This window comes from Perissodus microlepis, chromosome 7 (assembly GCF_051167445.1).
Source record: "Perissodus microlepis isolate ML-2025 ecotype Zambia chromosome 7, ASM5116744v1, whole genome shotgun sequence".
NCBI classification, from domain to species: Eukaryota; Metazoa; Chordata; class Actinopteri; order Cichliformes; family Cichlidae; genus Perissodus; species Perissodus microlepis.
The window spans coordinates 51,497,811-51,516,713 of NC_140467.1; the positions used below are offsets into that span (position 1 = coordinate 51,497,811).

General features: G+C 40.2%; 2 protein-coding genes across 5 annotated transcripts in view; both read right to left on the bottom strand.

The window, feature by feature from the left end:
* The window catches only part of tnca (tenascin Ca), a 34,905-nt gene extending 27,734 nt beyond the window's left edge, over positions 1-7,171 (bottom strand). The window contains exons 1-2 of one of the 4 annotated variants that reach the window (XM_084935794.1): positions 6,725-7,171; positions 41-602 (exon numbers count right to left, since the gene is read on the bottom strand). In XM_084935794.1, the coding sequence (XP_084791920.1) occupies positions 41-518 (478 nt within the window). In that variant the 5' untranslated portion in view covers positions 519-602; positions 6,725-7,171. The remainder of the gene's footprint in view (positions 1-40; positions 603-6,724) is intronic. The other 3 variants (XM_084935791.1, XM_084935792.1, XM_084935793.1) reach the window with 3 other exon arrangements.
* The window catches only part of LOC146384053 (TNF receptor-associated factor 2-like), a 97,078-nt gene that overhangs the window by 33,120 nt on the left and 45,055 nt on the right, over positions 1-18,903 (bottom strand). The window lies entirely within an intron of this gene.

Here is an 18,903-nt window from a genome sequence, read left to right on the forward strand (position 1 = left end):
AAATGTGACTGACACAGCGTGATGGAAAAATTACACCTACCTTTGACCTGAGCACTGCAGCAGGCCCCTTCACTGTGGCACTGATCCCTCAAAGCTGAAACTTCTCCCTCAAGCATCTCAAGCCGGCTCATGAGGGCTTTTAGACCGGGCAAGTGGTCGGTGCAACCGCAGGCCTGCCGAGGTATGTTGATGCGGTGAGTGAAGACAATCTGGTTCTCCCCGTCGAGCGTGTGCTCGGTCATGTGATGGCCTGAGGAGACTGGTGCATCTTTGGGATGAAGGTGCGTACTTTCTGTAGCGTCTAGGTCCACTGAGCACAAGGAACTGCCAGGAACATTAATGTTATAGACGTGGTTGAAAACCAAAGGATGATCTGCTCTCGGGAGGGTTATGTTATGATCTTCAGGGGATGCCAAAGTCTGTCGTCGATGCCGTAGGATTTTTTTCACAAGCCCAGCATTTGATAAGGTGAGGCAAGTGATTAGGAGAACGCAGCCCAGAAGGCCTTGTGTACCCATGTTAGATGTGTAGCGCTTTATTAGTGAAATAAATATCCGTGCGAACCTCAGACAAAAGCTCAATCCTGGTTAACGGTGAATGTTCTGGAAAGACAGATAGATACATTGTTACAGCAATTTAGTATTTAATGCTTTGTAGCACAATTAATAAATATATGAGAAAACATCTGAAGAACCGTGTTATACCTGCTCTAATTACAACAAACCAGCAATTGAGATGAAATGTTAACGAATTGAAAGCCGTCCACAACATTCAATGCCTCACAAAGTCTTTTAAAACAGTTTTTCATAATGCCTGTCTTTCATAACAATCAACTGTACATGCGAATAGGGTTTGGTGATTTGGTGTAAGTTCACTACATGTGACTAGTTTTGTTTTTGATCATTTTTGATAATCTTGTACATAGTTTGCATAATAAATAGGGAAAGGTATTTTTTATTAAAGCCCTGCTTTAAAAAACAACAACCCTATTATCAAATAATCCGCAGGTGTCCTGGTACATCAACTTGCGCCACGGTGTTTGCGTAAATGTAAAAAATCTGCTGTTTTACTCAAAAAATTATAATCCCAATTCTCTAGTGTCCACATAAAATTAGGTAAAAATGTGTGAAAACTCCTTGCCCAACTTCATTATCTGGACACCAACAGCACTATAATTTATGGGAGTAAAATGACAAGCTTCTTCCTCAGCGTGGGAAAGCCCTCTTGGATTACTCAGTGATGAGTTTCCAAATGATCTAAGTTCGCACGAGATACTGAAAATCAATAGTAAGGCCCACAGTGGCTGACTCTTCCTCATTACTGGAAAAAATTCTTCCTTCATGGAGTTTTATGATATATAAAAGCTGTATTATTGTTACTTAACTGCATTTGCAGGCTTTAGATTTTAAATTCCTTCACTCATCAGTCAATAATCAGTGCATCCACAAATAGCCAGCAAATCACGTCATCCAGATGGGCCCTCAGGTTCACATGCTTGTCTGCTGGCACACCTGGGAGGCAGCAAACAATACCTCTATAAAGAAGCTGCATTTCTGGCAGCACAGGAGGATTTTGTCCAGACTCTTTGATTGGTAGCCACCTGCACATGCAAACCAGTGAAAAATTACTTCCAAAAATGCAGTTATGGACTTAAAAAGACATGTGGTGCACCTGGATTTATGTTCTCCCGAGAGTTTCTGGAAACTGTTTATTGACACAATGATCAGCTATCGTATAACGGAAAGTATCTTCAGAAAAGCTTCAGCTGAGCTTTTGCTGGATCTCAGGGTTGCCATGACTGCACATTCATATATTTATGACCAAGAAGTATTTTATCCTCTGAGACACAAAATCAAAACACCTGTGGCTGATCCTCATCCTCTTAAAGCAACACAAGAAAGCCTAGATATACATAAAACTACTTGCAGTAACACACACAAAAAAATAGTGAGACCTATACCAAGAACAAAATCTGCCTCACAATTTTGTAGAAAAATCTAAAGGTGGGTAACAGTAAAATATATAATCACCGGATTACCTTGACTCAAGATGTCATCTGAGCTCAGAAAAATTATAGTTCCTTGTTATTGCACATCAAGCAGTTCACTGTTAATGTGCGTGTTAACTTTGAGAGTAAAATATGAATATATTTCTTTTAAAATATGATGGACTCTCTACAGGTTGTGCTGAACCTTCCTGTGAGGAAGCACAAAGATTTTATATTTGGGGAAAACCAATAAAATAGAATAAGCTGGTAAAGGAATCAAGAGTTGTTGGCTTTCGTCAAGGACTTTTTGAAACATTGAAAACAGTTTGAAAAAAGTTTGCAGTGATAGCTGAATGTTTCCTTTGTTTTTTATTGTTATACTTAGATGACAGGCAGCATGGCTGTCTTTAAATCACAATGGTCGCACGCAATACAAAGGCTGTAAAATGTTGCTACTTCAGAGATATAGGTTTGAAGGTAGGGCTTTTTCATCGGTCCTCTTTCCTTTCTTTCATCATGACCACCTTTGACCTGACCTGGCTTCTGTCCCACACCCCCTGCCAGCATTTTCACTGTTCTTCATCTTACCTGTTTAAACGCCCATATAAAATCCCAGCTTAAGTTTCACGAGGCTCTCACACATCTGGTGAGCGGCAGGATAAAGGTAGGTTACGATTAAAGTTGTAAATCTGAACTCTTGGTCTTACAATGTGTTTGCGATCTACTTCTTGAAACCTTTACAACACATATCACTTGTAATTTACAGTCAGTCTGGCAAAAAAAATAAAAAATCTTCTTGATAATGCCCACAGGTAGCTCACTGCCACTAACATAAATGTACAATATGGACTTTTTGAAATAATAAGCAGTGGAATTCAACATATTTTTAAGAAAATACTGGCTGGTAACCCTTTTTCATTGTAAGACTAATTGAAGTTAATTAGGTTAATTAATTAATTGTTTTGATTCATTTCTTCTTACTGGGTGCACTTTTCCATGTTGTACAGAGCAGAAAAAACATTCTTAAAATAAGAGGTGCAAGCAAGGCACGCAGTGCTTGTGTAGCGAGATCTAAAAACAGACATCAATTAAAATGTCAAAGTTAAAGTGATCCTTCTCCTTTCATCTCAAACAACATTCTGTCATTAAAGCTTCTGGCCTGTTTGCATTCATCCATCATATAGCTACAGTTGGCAATAGTCTCTGGAAGCAGGATTAACTCCGCTTGTGTCCAATTCCACAGGAATCTGTAGTGCACCTCAGTTTTTGCAAAGGTCTTCTTTCCATTATCAATCGCTTAAGCTTGTCAAGTTGGGAAATAACACCTTTTTCTGGTTGATGTGCATGTGCGTTCATAGTCCTCCATCTGTCTCTAATGGGAGATTGATGGGAGCATAGTAGACAAGCTCTGAGATCAGCTAGCATCAGTGGGTTATGCGGTAATAGAAGTAGCATTAGAAATGACTTAGTGACTGCTTGGCCAATATGTATATATAATATATAGAAGAGTTAGAATACAGTGTGAAAATGTTTTTAATAACTCCATCAACACCTTAACAAGAAACGCCTTGTTGTTGCTCCACTAGCATTTTAAAATTAGCAAGTTTAACGAACAGTGTTCCTCATACACCCCCTTTATTTTTCATTAATATTTTCAATTATTAATTAAATTAATTAAAATAATTGTTAATTAATTTTGACCAACCTGTTTGTTTGTTTGTTTTTACATAAAAAAAAAAAAATTTAATATACTTTTTTCAAAATCAAGCTGTAAATCTGTGTTTGAGCTCATTAACAGGTGTTTATTTACAAATACATGACCCTCCCAGGATCCTTTTGATTGCTGATTAAACAAAATATAAACTGCTTCTAAAGCAGTTACATTAATCCATATAACATTGCTAAAAAAACACAATTTTCTGCATTTTATTTTTAAAAATATGTGTACCGTTTACCACTAATATAGTTTTACATGTTGTGAGGTGTTTTCATTGTGTTTTATTGTTACTTGTACTGAAGGAATGGTTCTAAAAAATTCTACAGCACTAATAGTAAATAGTAGTTCTTTAGCCAGGAAGGATGGTAGAAAGCGTGCAGCAAGCTGCATGAGGCAGCTGTGAAAGTGCCAAAGGCTCTGAAATGTCACTCATATATCAGTAATTGTAAATTATGTACACATTACACATCACACTAACTTAAATTTTACATTTTAAATTTCAGACTTGAAATAACTTCAAAGGCTTTTTAAAAAGATAACTGCCAGCACATTTTTTCTTTTTTGTAACTTTTCAAAACCAGCGGAAACTTTGTTTATATAAATGTGACCTGATGTTTTTGTTAAACTACTGAGAACGGTAGTGCTTACAGTACAAAGCCAAGAACACATCATTCACAGAAGCCCTGGGGTTGACCAAGGACATCTCCTTTGACTATGGGACATGGGAAGACAATTTAGAGAGAAAATTGAAATAAATATAACCTGTTCACTAAGCTATAATCCAGTTCCCGTAGCTTTAGTATTCTTTCCCCATGCTGGCAGCAAAAAGGGAACTTTCCCACGTGGAAAAGAGAAACTGGGAATGTTGGCCCTGGGCTGATCACATCTGTTTTGCCTAGTCAAACTGAAATAAAGGCACTGAGGTTCTCGTCTTATGTCCATATAATAGCTCAACCTTTGGCGAGCCAAAAGTGCTACTGCATGCAGATTTAATGCTAAATACAAGCATCCATTCACAGATTGTATGTGTAGCAAGTCTGGACACAGTCTGCATGGAAAACATTTGTGGTTGACAGCTTTGTGTCAGGATTCAGTCAGTGGTCAACAATAAACGAGTGCATCCAGTTGTTCATCTGTGATATATTAACATTTCTATTTTTTCCATACATTGCAAAATACAAAGCCCGATTGTCGACAGCATCAGAAACAGCTGGAAATCATCTCAGGAAAGGTAATTAGAGTAGTTAATGTAGCTGATACAGTAAGAGAAATAGCAGCACCTCATTAGCAGATTACAAAGTTTCCCACTGCAGCATGGCAGATATTATCCTGTGGGACCAAAAAGCAGTTTCACCGTGTCTGCAGGTGAGCCTGACTAGAATGCAGACTTTCAGCAATTTCAGTAGCAGTTACTGTGTCTCTGCAAAAATAAACATTTTTTAAAAAGTAATTTTTTTGATTTTGCATGCTCTTAAATGCAGATATGTGCTGTGTTATATATGTTAATAAATGGAGGAAATACTATGCAAGTGTCTAAATGTGTCATTTTAAATTAGTTAATCTGCTGTGAGTGAGTGAAGCGTGGGCATTTTACTGTTGTGCATGTTACCAGCAGATATTTCCTCCATGAACAGGCACAAACAGAAACAACCATCTGTGTCGGTCCCGCTTATTAGCAACATACCTGATTTTAGACAGTGTGGGAGATTTACAGTGTTAAAGTCTCACACTCTGACACAGTCACAGGCCTGAAACAGAGCCTGCAGTTATGTGATAGAAAATATAGATTTATTGATGTGTTGTATAAATTAACTTGTTGACTTTTAACCTAAAAGAAGGAAAGACTTTCATTAAACCCAGTTCACTACTCTCGCTAACCTTCAGCTGCTCGAATGAATCCAGAAACTTGAAAAAGAAAAAGAAAAAGAAACAGGAACCAAAATATAATTTACATAAACTAAAGAGGCATGAGTTATGACCCCTGACTCTGTGTGTCAAGGTCATGTAGAGGGAAACAGTGTCGTATGAGCCCTCTGGGCTCCGGCTATTAAACCAGCTGTCCCTTTGTCACGGACACCTTTCTCACTCGGCTGCACACAATCATCCCAGGACACACGGCACATAGCAGAGAAAATACAAAAAAATACTCTCCTAAATAGCTATAGCTGTATATGATGGGAAACAGTGTGCCTTCTAGGTATGAGCTGAAGTAGCGTGGGTGAGGGGGATAAAACTGCACATCGGAGGAACTGAATGATTATAATCTCATTCAGCTGAAATATTCCTTTCTGCTGAATGTGGACTGGAACTGGTGATTCAAACCACACAAAGGATGAAACAGAAGTTAAAACCACTGACTTTGACTTAAATTTCAATTAAGCATAGCTAATGGACTGAGTGGTTGAAGGATGTAATTTTTTGATTTCTCTTTACCCATGCTGGCAACGTCACTAGCATCGCCTATTTTTCCTTTCATTTAATCTCAGTGGTGGAAAAATGATGCACGATGAAGTCTGAACTGCATTGCCCAGAGTAATATGATGAATCATCAGGCTGCAAACCTCACCAGACACAGGGATATTTGTGCATTTTTTTGGCCCCGTGCAGAAACACACACTCACACACACACACAGATGGACAGCTGTTATTTTTACATTTTCTCCCAGTACTGATCTACAACCTGACAACATTTTTTGCAAGGGTCTCTTTTTGGCACAAAGTGCGCTGGCCATTCTACGGAGGCGATCAAAGCCTGGGATAACTCTTCCACATGTTCACTCCCACAGCAGTCAGTCATCACCGCTGCTCCCAGCACTGGCTGCTGTGTGAGTCTGACAGAGGAAGAAGTTGCAGTATACACCAAGAATGTACTTCCAATAAATAATAATTGTGCCTTTTGGTTCTGTAGTATGCTTCACTCGTGCAAGTTGACTACTTTCACTTAAAAACAAAAGGAAATGAGAAAACTGACCTTTCAAATAACTGTTTACTCAGAGAAATTCATAAATAGATCTTCTTACCTGTTTTTTTTTTTGTCACAAGCCCTCACGGGTAACATGAGGAGCTCCTCCGGGTCTTCACAAATTTAGTGCAGCAAAAAAAAAGATGATGCTTCGCTCTGTTGTGTCACTGCTCCGTCATACAGCCTCTCCAGCAAGGTGGCAGCTCTGTCAGTCCAGCTCTTTATCCTCCCTCACAGTTCACAGCTCAGGCTGGGGTTCAGCTGAAAGAGGGAGTAAGTGAAAAGCGGGAGACAAGGAGTGAGAAAGAGAGAGAGAGAGCGAGAGAGAGTGAGAGAGAGAAAGAGTGGGAGGAAATGTCTTTTAAAGTGTGAGGAGTGTTTAGGTCAGACTCCCATTGCTTTAAACCCGAGCCCTTAGATAGTCGTTTTCTCCCTCCCTTCACAGCCCCGTCTTCCCTCCCTCTGCTGTAACTGATGGATACAAGGGCTGGTCTGCTTCCTTTAAATGAGATGCCACTGTAGCCGGGAGTCATGACAGAGTGAGCGGTGCTTGTGGTTGTGTAGGGAAATTAGAGGGGAAAGCCAGGCAATAAGAAGAAAGTGAAGGAAGACCGTAGACAGCAGACAGACAGTAGCTTTCAACTAGACTCACTTTGCAATAATGATTTATGATTTTCTCCTACATCATTAAGGCTGCAAAAATAAATCCCAATCTTTGCTCAGCATGCTCAAACTGTCATTTCATGTTACCCCTCCATCGTCAGTCTCCACTTATTTCCATGCTTCACTCTAATCCTCCTTGAAATACAAATCGTTCTCCAGCTCTGTTAGAGTATTAAACCAAAGATGAGAAAAATCAACAAAAAACATGATTTCTGATTAAATACTTTCGGTATCTATCCAATTATATAATAAAGGTGATGGATAAAAGTCAAAATGAAACAGTGGAGGAAATCTCTTAAAGGAAGTGTTTTGCTACCATACAAATATTTTTCATATGAAGTCATTCATTTAACACATTTAACTGAATAGGTGAGAAACAAACATGTGTTAATGGAATTCATCTTGTATCTTGCAGTCACCACAGACAGGAATGCAATAACTGCAAGACTATATAAATATATAAATATAATATAAACTATATAAAGACTAAATAACTGAAGCCCAGGGAGAGAAAAAGCAATGTGCCAGCATATGGAAGCAGCTTCCACAGTTTAATCTTAATATGATTAGATGAGGATAAGGGAAGAATCAGCTTAAATCTTTTAAGTGAGTCTGTGGGACTGTTAAGATATACAGTTTGCAGTCTGTTGTGAGTGGAACCTTTGAATGATAATTTTCTGAGTTTCTACTTGGACACATTCTGTGAAGACGTGACAGAAATGGGTTACATCATACAAAGACTAAATTATTTAAAGGTTTTATTAGCAGCATGGCTGCAGGGATAGCTCACTGATACATTAGTCATGTCAGTCCAAAACAAAATATTGTATCTCAGTGATTATTGCTACTGCTGTTATTCCGACTCCACTATTGAGATTGGAGATTCTTTGACTTTCTATCAAACAGTTATGCTTTGGCAGCATCATTGTTTCACTATATGCCTATATACGAACCCGTACCAGTCCATGAGTTGTTTGGTAACGGGCTGTGAGAGTTGAGGCACGAGTGTGAAATTTATGTTTTTTATGATTTTTATCTTTTTTTTTTTTTTTAATCATTTTTCATTTACTCGGTTTCCCTGGGTTTTCCCCCTGTGTTATGTATAAATCTTCTTTTTTTGGTACTGGTACTGGTTTTATTTTGTTGTATTGATCCGCGGCACTTTAAAGGCCAGAAAATATTGTCATACCAAAAAAGTTTGGGGACCGCTGGTCTACACAACACTAAGCAGCACTTCAGGTCAGTGAGCTTTGAAATATATCTGTGCACAGTCAAGATCACACATCTTTTAAATCCTACAAAGTGTATAAGAAAATGGTACTTAGGCTTGACTTTTGTAAACACTTTCCTAATGTCTTCGCTCAGTAGCACCCATTATAGAATTTCTTTTTATGTTTCATTCTGAGTTTCAGAAAGACGTATCCGTAGGCTGCACAGTTCATTTAAAATTTTAGCCACAATCACAGTTTTGCGTTCCCACAATGAAAAGGCGATTTCCAAACAATATCCAAAATAGCCAGTGCAATCATATTCCACTTGTCCAGTAAACACAGTGAGTAATAAGTACTCACTGGCAAAGCCTGTGCTGTAGGAAACACATTGCGGCGCAAATAAAGAGGCATCTCACAGGTGTTGATTGCTTCGCTACGATTTTTTATTCACGTCCATCATATAGGCACAATTAATAGAGTGAAAGACTCTATTTTCCTGTAAGAAGACACACTTAAACTAGGTGAATGAACACGAAGACTCATTTACAGGGATGTAGCACACTATAAAAATGAAAGCACTGTTTTCATGAGAACATGCAAAACTGTCAGAATCACCAGGTTCACCACAAAGACAGTGTCGTCTGCATATTTGAGAAGTGTCATGTTCTCCGTGTTACAGGTTATATCGTTTGTGTTAATTGAGAATTTTTAAAAAAACACAAAACAGTTAGTGTGGATGAATGATAAATGGACTGATTCTTATGTAGCTCTTTCTACTCTCCCAGAGTACTCAAAGCACTCTATACAACATGTCACATTCACCCAATCACACAAGCACTTTCTTCTAAGATTTCTAACATTCATACACAGATGGATGCATCAGAGAGCAACTTAGGGTTAGTACCATGCCCACGGGTACTTGGCATGCAGACTGGAGGAGCCAGGATCAAACCACGAACCTTCCGATCAGTAAATGACCTGCTCCACCGCCTGAGCTACAGCCAAGGAAGTAAATGGTTGATTGAGGCTCAATATCTGAGCAGTGGAGATTAACATCACTGTCTGCTACCTTTTTTCCTACTTTTGTTTTTGTCTCTTGCCTGTCTTGACATAGACATTGTCATACTATTTCACATATAATGCTGAAGTAACACAAAAAGAAAGGAATAAATAAACATAGTAAAGAGTCCCAAGAACAAGAGGAGCCTGTAGAGATTCTATGCAGGGGTTCTTGTAAAAGCAAAATGTGTTTGGCACCACCGTGCATTCAGATCGCAATTCTGATTGCAAACCTGCCAGACAGCACGGGATTCAAAAAAGGGGAAGAAAGGAAAAACACTTTCTGTCTGCTCATAGGATACCAGTTCTTTGCGAGTCTCTGCATGCTAGCAAGAAGCTAGTCATTAATAACTGAGAGTTGTGTTAAAGCTGAGTGTCTGCCAATCCCAGACCAGCAGTCAGTGTGATATTCAACGGGTAGCAAATGAGTTTGAAGGTTTGAAGCATTGTAGCCTCAATTTTACCCACAATTCAGTTCCCAAAGTCATCTTTGAGTCATTGAGTCACCTCAAGACGTTTTACTGTGCAAGTTAAATATCCTACAAATAAAAAAATGAAAAATCAAAATTTTGCAGATAAATTTTATATAAATTATATTTAAAAAATATGGGACGGTAGAGTCTGTTGATCCAGGTTCACCTCATCTTCTTTGTTACTGTGTTTAAATGAGATACTAGACTCATATTGATGTACAATAACATTTGGATAAAGCAGCGAGTCCTTATCAAAAAAAATTTTTTTCATTGCGCCTCAACATTGCTGCTTTTTTGTGTATAAATGAATTGTTGATTTGTGAGGCTTTTTTTGCTTTTCTTACACCAGTGCAATACTATTACGGCTCCATATGGTGTTTACATTTCTGAACAAAATGTTAAATGTGATTTGAAACAGACGTCTGCATTCTCCAAGCAAAACAAAACAAAATCCAGTCGATACAGGAAGGTCTGGCTTTGTTGCTGAGAAGAAAAGGGAACCTCAGAGGGTTCAGTTAATGGACTAAAACCATAAACCCGGATTATTACAATGGCACAAAGTAGATTTGTCACTTTTCATTGCAGGACAGTCTGACAAGGAACAAAAAAACATTTCTGGACTTCAAGATCCTGTGATGCAAGGAAATATTTACATGTTCAACAGGAAGTTTAAATATATGCTGAAGAGAGTCCACTCACAGCCTGAGGAGAAACGCAATAAATCTATCAGCATTCATAAAATTAAATCTTCTCCCAAGCATAAGTAGGCCCCAGGGATTTGGTCTGAAGGGGAACCGTGCAGATGGACAAAATGTCTGTGGAATGAAGTAAATAGTTGACACTTAGGTCCCCTTTAATTTAAGACTGCACGTGTTTCACATGTTCTACACACTGCAATACGGCTCATTTGGTTCAGGCACAAACCATTTAACGTTTGGTAGCCGCTGCTACGGAAACTATAAACAAATGTCCGTTATGATTGCAACTGAAGAATGTCTGCCACCAATGGATCAAAACAGTTAAACAACCATGTCTCCGACTTCCAAGACGCCAACACAGCAGCTCTGTGAGGCTGTACTTAGGACCAGCTGTGCTTTGACTTAATGTTAATGTCAGCCGGCCAACACGTAATAACAATAATGCTCGTAATAACAATGCAAGGATTCTAATGTTTAGCAGGCACATAGAGTTCATCATTTCAGGTTATCATGTTAACAGTTGCTTACTCAAAGCATATTTGGCTTCTTTTTACTAGCTTAGCCTAAATCAGTTAAAAATAAGCCAAGAGATCATCAAATGAATTTGTCCTCACAGTAACAATTATGGTTTATCAGTACCAAATTTCATATTTGTTCTCCCAGAACCACAAATGGGAACCTCATGGTGGCAGAAAGAGAAAGGTCAGGAACCACAGTCACTAAATCACCCACTGAGGTCCAGCCACAGCTGTTTATTGCAATGCTTCCAAAGGGTTTTCAGTATGGACTAACCAACTGACGGACAAGAGAACTGTCACCACAACAGCCACACCTACACAGCTTTAAATTATGCACGGCCATAACAACTCACAACATCATCACTTTGGTCGAATTATAGTATAGACGACACTAAGAACACGCTCTGAGCTTTAAGTAAATGTTCAGAATTCGGCTTAAAATTAAGGTTAAAAAAACAAACGAACAACAGCTTACATGCACAGAAAGCATCCTGTGATTACTGGCTGAAGTACATAAAACACTGGTTCAACGACAGAACAATAATCTGGTGTGATTTTGATTAATGATATCATTTCTTTAAGCAAAAAAGCCAAAACTATACAAGCTTCAGCTTCTCGGTTCAACTCTGATAATATTAAATAAGTTTTGTTTTGCCATTGGTGGATTTTTACATTTTTATGAGCTCTTCTGATTAACAAAAGCTGTCAGTCCTTAAGTGCCACATTTGCTGCGTGACAATAACGTATTATCATTGTGTGCTTTGTGTGTGGCCTCCGACAAAACATACATCTAACTTTCTTTAGTATTATCAGCCAAAGAGTTAATTATAAAGATAATATTAACAATTACTATCTGGCTTTAGCTCATTAAATTTATGGTTCCTTTATTTCTCCTAGCATTACAAGATATGACTGGATGGGAGTTTTTTATGTATTATTATCTCTTCTTCAAATGACATGTTTTTTTTTCCTGCTTTAAGAAGTCACCAAAGACTGAACATTCATACTGACACGCTGCTCAGTCCAGTTTTCTATAATCTAAACAATGAAACTGGCATAAAGAGAAGCAAAATGTTTCCAGTCCCACCTTAAGACAGAGATGTAATCATGGAGCTCCGTCTTACCTAAAAGGAATCAGTTCATAAGTCTTAACTTGGAAACTGTAAAGATTAAACTACATTAGCATTAAATTGGATCATATAGTAAAATGAACAACAAAGCAAATAAATGGTTACAGAGTCACAATTTAAAACTGAAAGTGGACTACAGTGTGTCAAAATAATGCCATGATTAATTAAGTACTTTTTATTTATGCAGTTATGCAGTGCAGTAGAAGGGCAGCATTTTCCTGATTTTACTAGCTAGCCTTAAACTCAGGCCAGTCACGCTACCAGTAAAGTTCAGCCAGAACCCCTACAGTCAGGGTCTGATTCACCACTGACTAAGATTAATGAGCTGTCCTCATTAGTGGTTCTTTCTAATTGCCTTGTTCCACTTTTGGAATATTGTTTATGCTGGATACCTTTGCTAATAAGGACACTATAATTTCAAAGTATAGACCAACCAAGAACAGACTTAGTCTGTTGACCTGACAAAGCCCCACATGTATATTTACACCTCACACAAATCCCTAAGTTTAATAGAAGTTGAAAAAACACCAAAAATGGATTCAACTATTCCAGAATTATTGCACTCAACATTTAAAGCCCTCTATCACTTTGTATCTATTCTAAACATTCTTATCAAAAAATTCTGTGATTCACTGAGACAAAAAACTAAACTAAACAATGTAAAACGTTTTTAGTAATGGTTTGTGAGATGATGGAGAGGCTATAAAATGTTGAAATTGAGATCCTGTGGGCCTACAAGTGGAATAATAAACAGCAAACACTGAAATAGTGCAATAAACGTTAAAGTTTATTGTTAAAGTTTCGGTATGCCGTCCGGACCTGGAGCTGCTAGCTGTTAGCTTGCGGCCATATTATCTACCTCGGGAGTTCAGTCACGTGATCTGTGTGTGTGTTTACATCCCTCCGAGGGCCGACGCAACAGCTGCCTGTGAGCAAATACACACAGTTACAGCAAGACTTCAGACACAAAACCCAGAGGCTTTCATCATTATATCTGGAGACTTTAATCATGCCACACTGGATTCTACTCTGGCTGCTTTTCACCAGTTTGTGAATTGTCCCACAAGGAGCAACAGGACAATTGACCTACTGTATGCCAATGTGAGAGATGCATACAGAGCCACCCCCCTCCCCCCACTAGGGAAGTCAGACCACAACCTGGTTTACCTACAGCCACAATACACACCCCTCGTCCAAAGGCAGCCTGTCACAACACGCTCCATCAGGAGATGGACCCCAGAAAAGGAGGATGCTCTGAGAGACTGCTATGACACCACAGACTGGGATGTGCTTCTGAGCCCACATGGTGAGGACATAGAGGGGGCGACACACTGTCTTACAGACTACCTCAACTTTTGTGTGGACACGGTCGCCCCTGCTAAGACGGTACGGTGTTACCCTAATAACAAACCGTGGGTAACACAGGAAGTCAAAGCTGTCCTCAACATGAAGAAGAAGGCTTTCAGGAGCAAAGTGAAGGAGGAGATGAAAGCAGCACAGCGGGAGGTGAAACGCTGCCTGAGGGAAGCAAAGGACACCTACAGGAGGAAGGTGGAGCAGAAGTTGGAGAGGAACAATATGAGGGAGGTCTGGAATGGTGTGAAAACCATCACAGGCCACAACACCAAGAAAAGCACAGTGGGGGGGACTGTGGAGAAGGCAAACGAACTCAACAACTTCTTCAACAGGTTTGACCAGCCCACAACCCCCCCACCCTCACCTTTACTACAGATCCCTCTCCCCACTCTCCTTCCTCCCTCGCTCCCCCCCCTTCCTGACACTATGATGACACCCCCCTCCTCCAATCCCTCTCTCAACAGCAAGACATCTTCCCCCCCCTCCTTCCAATCATCTCCCAGTGTCACAGTGGATCAGGTCAGGAGACAACTGAGGAAGCTTCGCCCCAGAAAGGCAGCAGGTCCAGACAAGGTGTGTCCGAGGATGCTAAAGGCGTGTGCTGCTGAACTTGGGGAGCCGCTACAACGAGTCTTCAATCTCAGTCTGCGACTGGGGAGAGTGCCCGCCCTATGGAAGACATCCTGCATCGTCCCGGTCCCCAAAAGGAACCGGCCCAATGAGCTGAATGACTTCCGACCGGTGGCACTGACGTCACATCTTATGAAGACTCTAGAGCGGCTTTTCCTCAACCTCCTCCGACCACAGGTACAACATGCCCAGGACCCACTACAGTTCGCCTACAAGGCGGGTGTCGGAGTGGAGGATGCCATCCTGTACCTCCTGCATAGAGCCCACTCACACCTGGATGGGGGAAAAGGCACGGTCAGGATCCTGTTTCTTGACTTTTCCAGTGCCTTTAATACCATCCGGCCCTGTCTGCTTCAGGAAAAACTGAACAGGATGGAGGTGGACCCCTGCCTGGTCACTTGGATCTCCGACTACCTCACCGACAGGCCACAGTACGTCAGGCTGAAGGACATCACGTCTGACACTGTGGTCAGCAGCACAGGAGCACCACAGGGAACTGTGCTGTCCCCACTTCTCTTCACCCTGTACACCTCTGACTTCTGCTACAACTCTGAATTATGCCACATTCAGAAGTTTGCAGACGACACAGCCATCATGGGGTGTATCTGGGATGATCAGGAAGAGGAGTACAGAAGTCTGGTGAGGAACTTTGTCGCATGGAGTCACACAAACCACCTGCAACTCAACACCTCAAAGACTAAGGAACTGGTTGTGGACTTTGGGAGGTCCAGAGCAGGTCCACTGCCCGTTCAGATAGAGGGGGAGGAGGTGGAGGTGGTCAACAAGTACAAGTACCTCGGGCTGTGGGTGGACAACAAACTGGACTGGTCATGCAACACAGAGCACCTGTATAAAAAAGCCCAAAGCCGACTGTACTTCCTCAGGAGGCTGAGGTCTTTTAACATCTGCAGGAAGCTCCTGAGGATGTTTTACCAGTCGGTGGTTGCTGGAGTACTTTTCTATGCTGTGGTGTGCTGGGGGAGCAGCACAGCAAAGAAGGACTCATCCAGGCTGGAAAAACTGATCAGGAAGGCTGGCTCTGTGGTCGGCATGAAGCTGGACACTCTGGTGACAGTGGCAGAGAAAAGGACACTAAAGAAACTGCTGGACATTATGGACAATGCTGGGCATCCTCTGCACACGGCCATAAACAACCAGAAGAGCCTGTTCAGTGACAGGTTGCTTCTCCCCAAGACAAGAACCAACAGACTTAAAAACTCCTTTGTCCCACACGCCATCAGACTGTTTAACTCCTCTCTGGAGGGGAGAGGGAGGGGAAACAGGAGGACAAAGGAGGGGGGAACAACTAAGCTGTAGTGCCTCTTCACCTCACTGTGCAATTACCTTTGTGCAATACTTTTTGTTAATAGTCAACGGTGCAATAGACTCCATACTTGAAATGTGCAATCCACTTGTATTTTTATTTTTATTTATTCCTATTTATTCTATTTATCCCCTTTGTATATTTTTATCTATATATGTCTTTGTATTTATATGTGTGTGTGTATATATATATATATATATATATATATATATATATATATATATATATATATATAATATTCTGTAACTCTATAACTTCTGTCGGTGCTGTGCTTATTTGGAACCGAATTTCCCAGAGGAACCCACCCGAGGGATTAATAAAGTTTTATCTTATCTTATCTTATCTTATCTCTTAAACAGCTCAGGCTGACACTGACTCTGAACATCCCGTGGCTCTGTGGGCTGGAGATGTCTGTGGTCTCATCTTTTGGTCTTCCACAGTCTTGTTTTTTTTTTTCTATTTTAGCTGCGATGTTAGGAAGTCTTCTTGTTTAAAGGCCTCTTTACGGAACAAAATAATCTAGAACATTTTATACTCTTTGTGATTCAGATTGTTGCCAGTTTCAGTGTTTATGCTCTGTTACCAAGTTAAAGTCTAATATTCTGCTGAGCCGTATCTGTTTATCTAGACATCGGATTGTAAGGTTTTTTTTCCAGAAGGGGTCTCCTGGATTTATAATCAACAAACTGTGAGTAACGCGTAAACATAGTGACATAGGGAAGCTTACTCTTTGATGACCTCATTAGTTTTATGATCCGCTATAACTCTTACAGCCCAGTGACATTTGCAGGAAACGTTTAATAAGCTCCATCTGCCATCTATTTAGTTCATGACAACAGCTGGTTCATTCATGGCTAATATCAGAAGAATGATTTAGGAATTTCTAAGGTGAAATAATTGCAGTTAGCTGCTTGTAACAGCAGATGAACTGCAGGAAAAGGTAAATGCTGTTGGTTTGAGGCTCTAAAATTAAGCATCTAAAGACATAAAAACACTGTTTAATATTGCATCCTGTATTTATTATTATTATTAACACGGATGACAAGAGTGACAAGCCTCTATAAAAGATCCGTCCTCATGTGGCCACTGGATTCTCTACCAGCAGACAGTAAGCAGACCAGAGGTGTCAAAGCTCACATAAACATGAACTAATATGGCTCTGAAGGCATTACTAACCTCTCTTAGGTCACTCCTGAGGCTTGCCACAACATCTGCTGAGAGCAGCTTTAACTGACACTAAACTGACAGGCTGGATGGAGATCACCTCCCTTTGTTGTCTCGTTGTAATAGCTCTAATGAGCTTCTGCTCCTCACAGATTAGAGGATCTGCAGGCCCAGACATTAGCGTAGTTGAAGGATTAATGACACGGGTCATTGATATGTACTGAATGTACCAGCTGTGTTTGTCTGTGTGGAGCTGGTGCTTAATCAACCTCCGGGTCTGATAGGCTTACTGAGATCGGTGACCAGTCAGTCATCACTGCCGTTGTTGCAGTTATGATGAAATTACTAATCAATCCCTTTTCATCAAAGCAGTATTATTAAGTCAGATCACAGTGACACACAGTATCGATCCTCGGGCTGAGCTACAGGAGACTACAAGAAAAAATGAATTTCATAAAACAATGGATACATATGTACATGTATGTAGCATTTGTTACACTGTCAAAACAAATTAACTGTCAGCATCCCATGTATTGTTATGTACAAAAAATATATTACACGACATCACACATAATTAGATCGCCTGGCAACTGCTTAGCAACCCAAAAATTATCATCTTCTTTTAATATTTACTACTTTGATGGCCGACATGGTTTTTGTTGGGTTTTGTTGGCTATCTCAACTTAATCAATATTCTTTCTTGTGGTTTTCATGTTCATATTTTCCTTGATACTACGTCTCTCCTTCATTTACAACAGGGTTGATGTTGCTCAGCAGGTAGCGCATGTCATCTCCTCATTGGAAGGTTGGTGGTTTGAGTCCTGGCATGCCAACTAACTCTTGGGCAAGATACCAAACCCTGAAGTGCTTATTGAAGTGAAACAAAGTGCTCTGAATGAATCAAGTAGTGCTTCCCACTTTTCTTTGTCTCCGCGCTGTGATTAAGGTTTCGGTCTTTCTCGTCCCTCTGATTCCATAATTGTTTCCACTGGTGTCTGTTTTCTGTCCCTTTCTGACTGTTTGATCTGCCCTGTGTTTGATTGTACTTACCGAAGGCCCCTGAAACCCGGTCCCCGTGTGTGTGTGTCTGTGTGTGTGTTTATAAGTTTGTGTGTGGTCTTGTCCCTTATCACTTGTCAGATTAGCTGTTTGTTCTCCGTGTGTCTACCTCTCATGCCTCTTTGTTTACTTCGTGGATTCCATTATCAGTCAATAATTGATCACTTTTTGTTGTTTAACCTGCCTCTACATCCTGCACTTGGGTCCACTAACAAGATGTTTCAGCCCAAGTAAATGTAAATATACTTATGTGTGCTTAGATGTATGTACTGTATGTATTCCTATTGTCTAAAAATAGTAGCACATAATAGCACGTGTGGTGCACATGTTCTCCGGTTGCTGCTGTAAAAATGGCATCCATGTAGTGCCCAAAATGTCTCACCAGCTGTCTGCACTTGTTCTCTATTAAGCCCACTGTGAAGATCACAAGTGAACAGTTCCAAACACAGCCTAAGAGTCCAGCCCGGTGTGCTGAGCTAAACCACAGCATGCCATCATGTTCACAATGCTAGAAAACTACCCTGACTTTAGGAATAGCATGCTTAGCAGCTACATGTCTGAACAAAATTTCATGGCAATCCATCCAATAGCTCACAGTCCCAGGAGTCATGGCATAACTAATAAAAACATGTCTAATCATACCAAATAATAAGTCTCAATTCAAATAGTCACTTATGACATCTACTCCAATAAAACTACAGAGAAATACACATCTGCCGTTGCAGTCGACATCACCCGATTTCACTTCACTTTCATGTTTTGATCAGTTTAGCTTCCTGAGTTAATGGTTTTACCGAGTTATCGTTATTAAGGGAAAGAAAATATCTGCCAATTAAAACAGACAAAGAAGTACATGACATGCACCGACTGCATTAGGAATGTCTATTGTCACTGCTGCATGCCTCAGTGATCTCGGTGCTGTAAAGTTGAGATGTTCGGGGTTTATTAACCA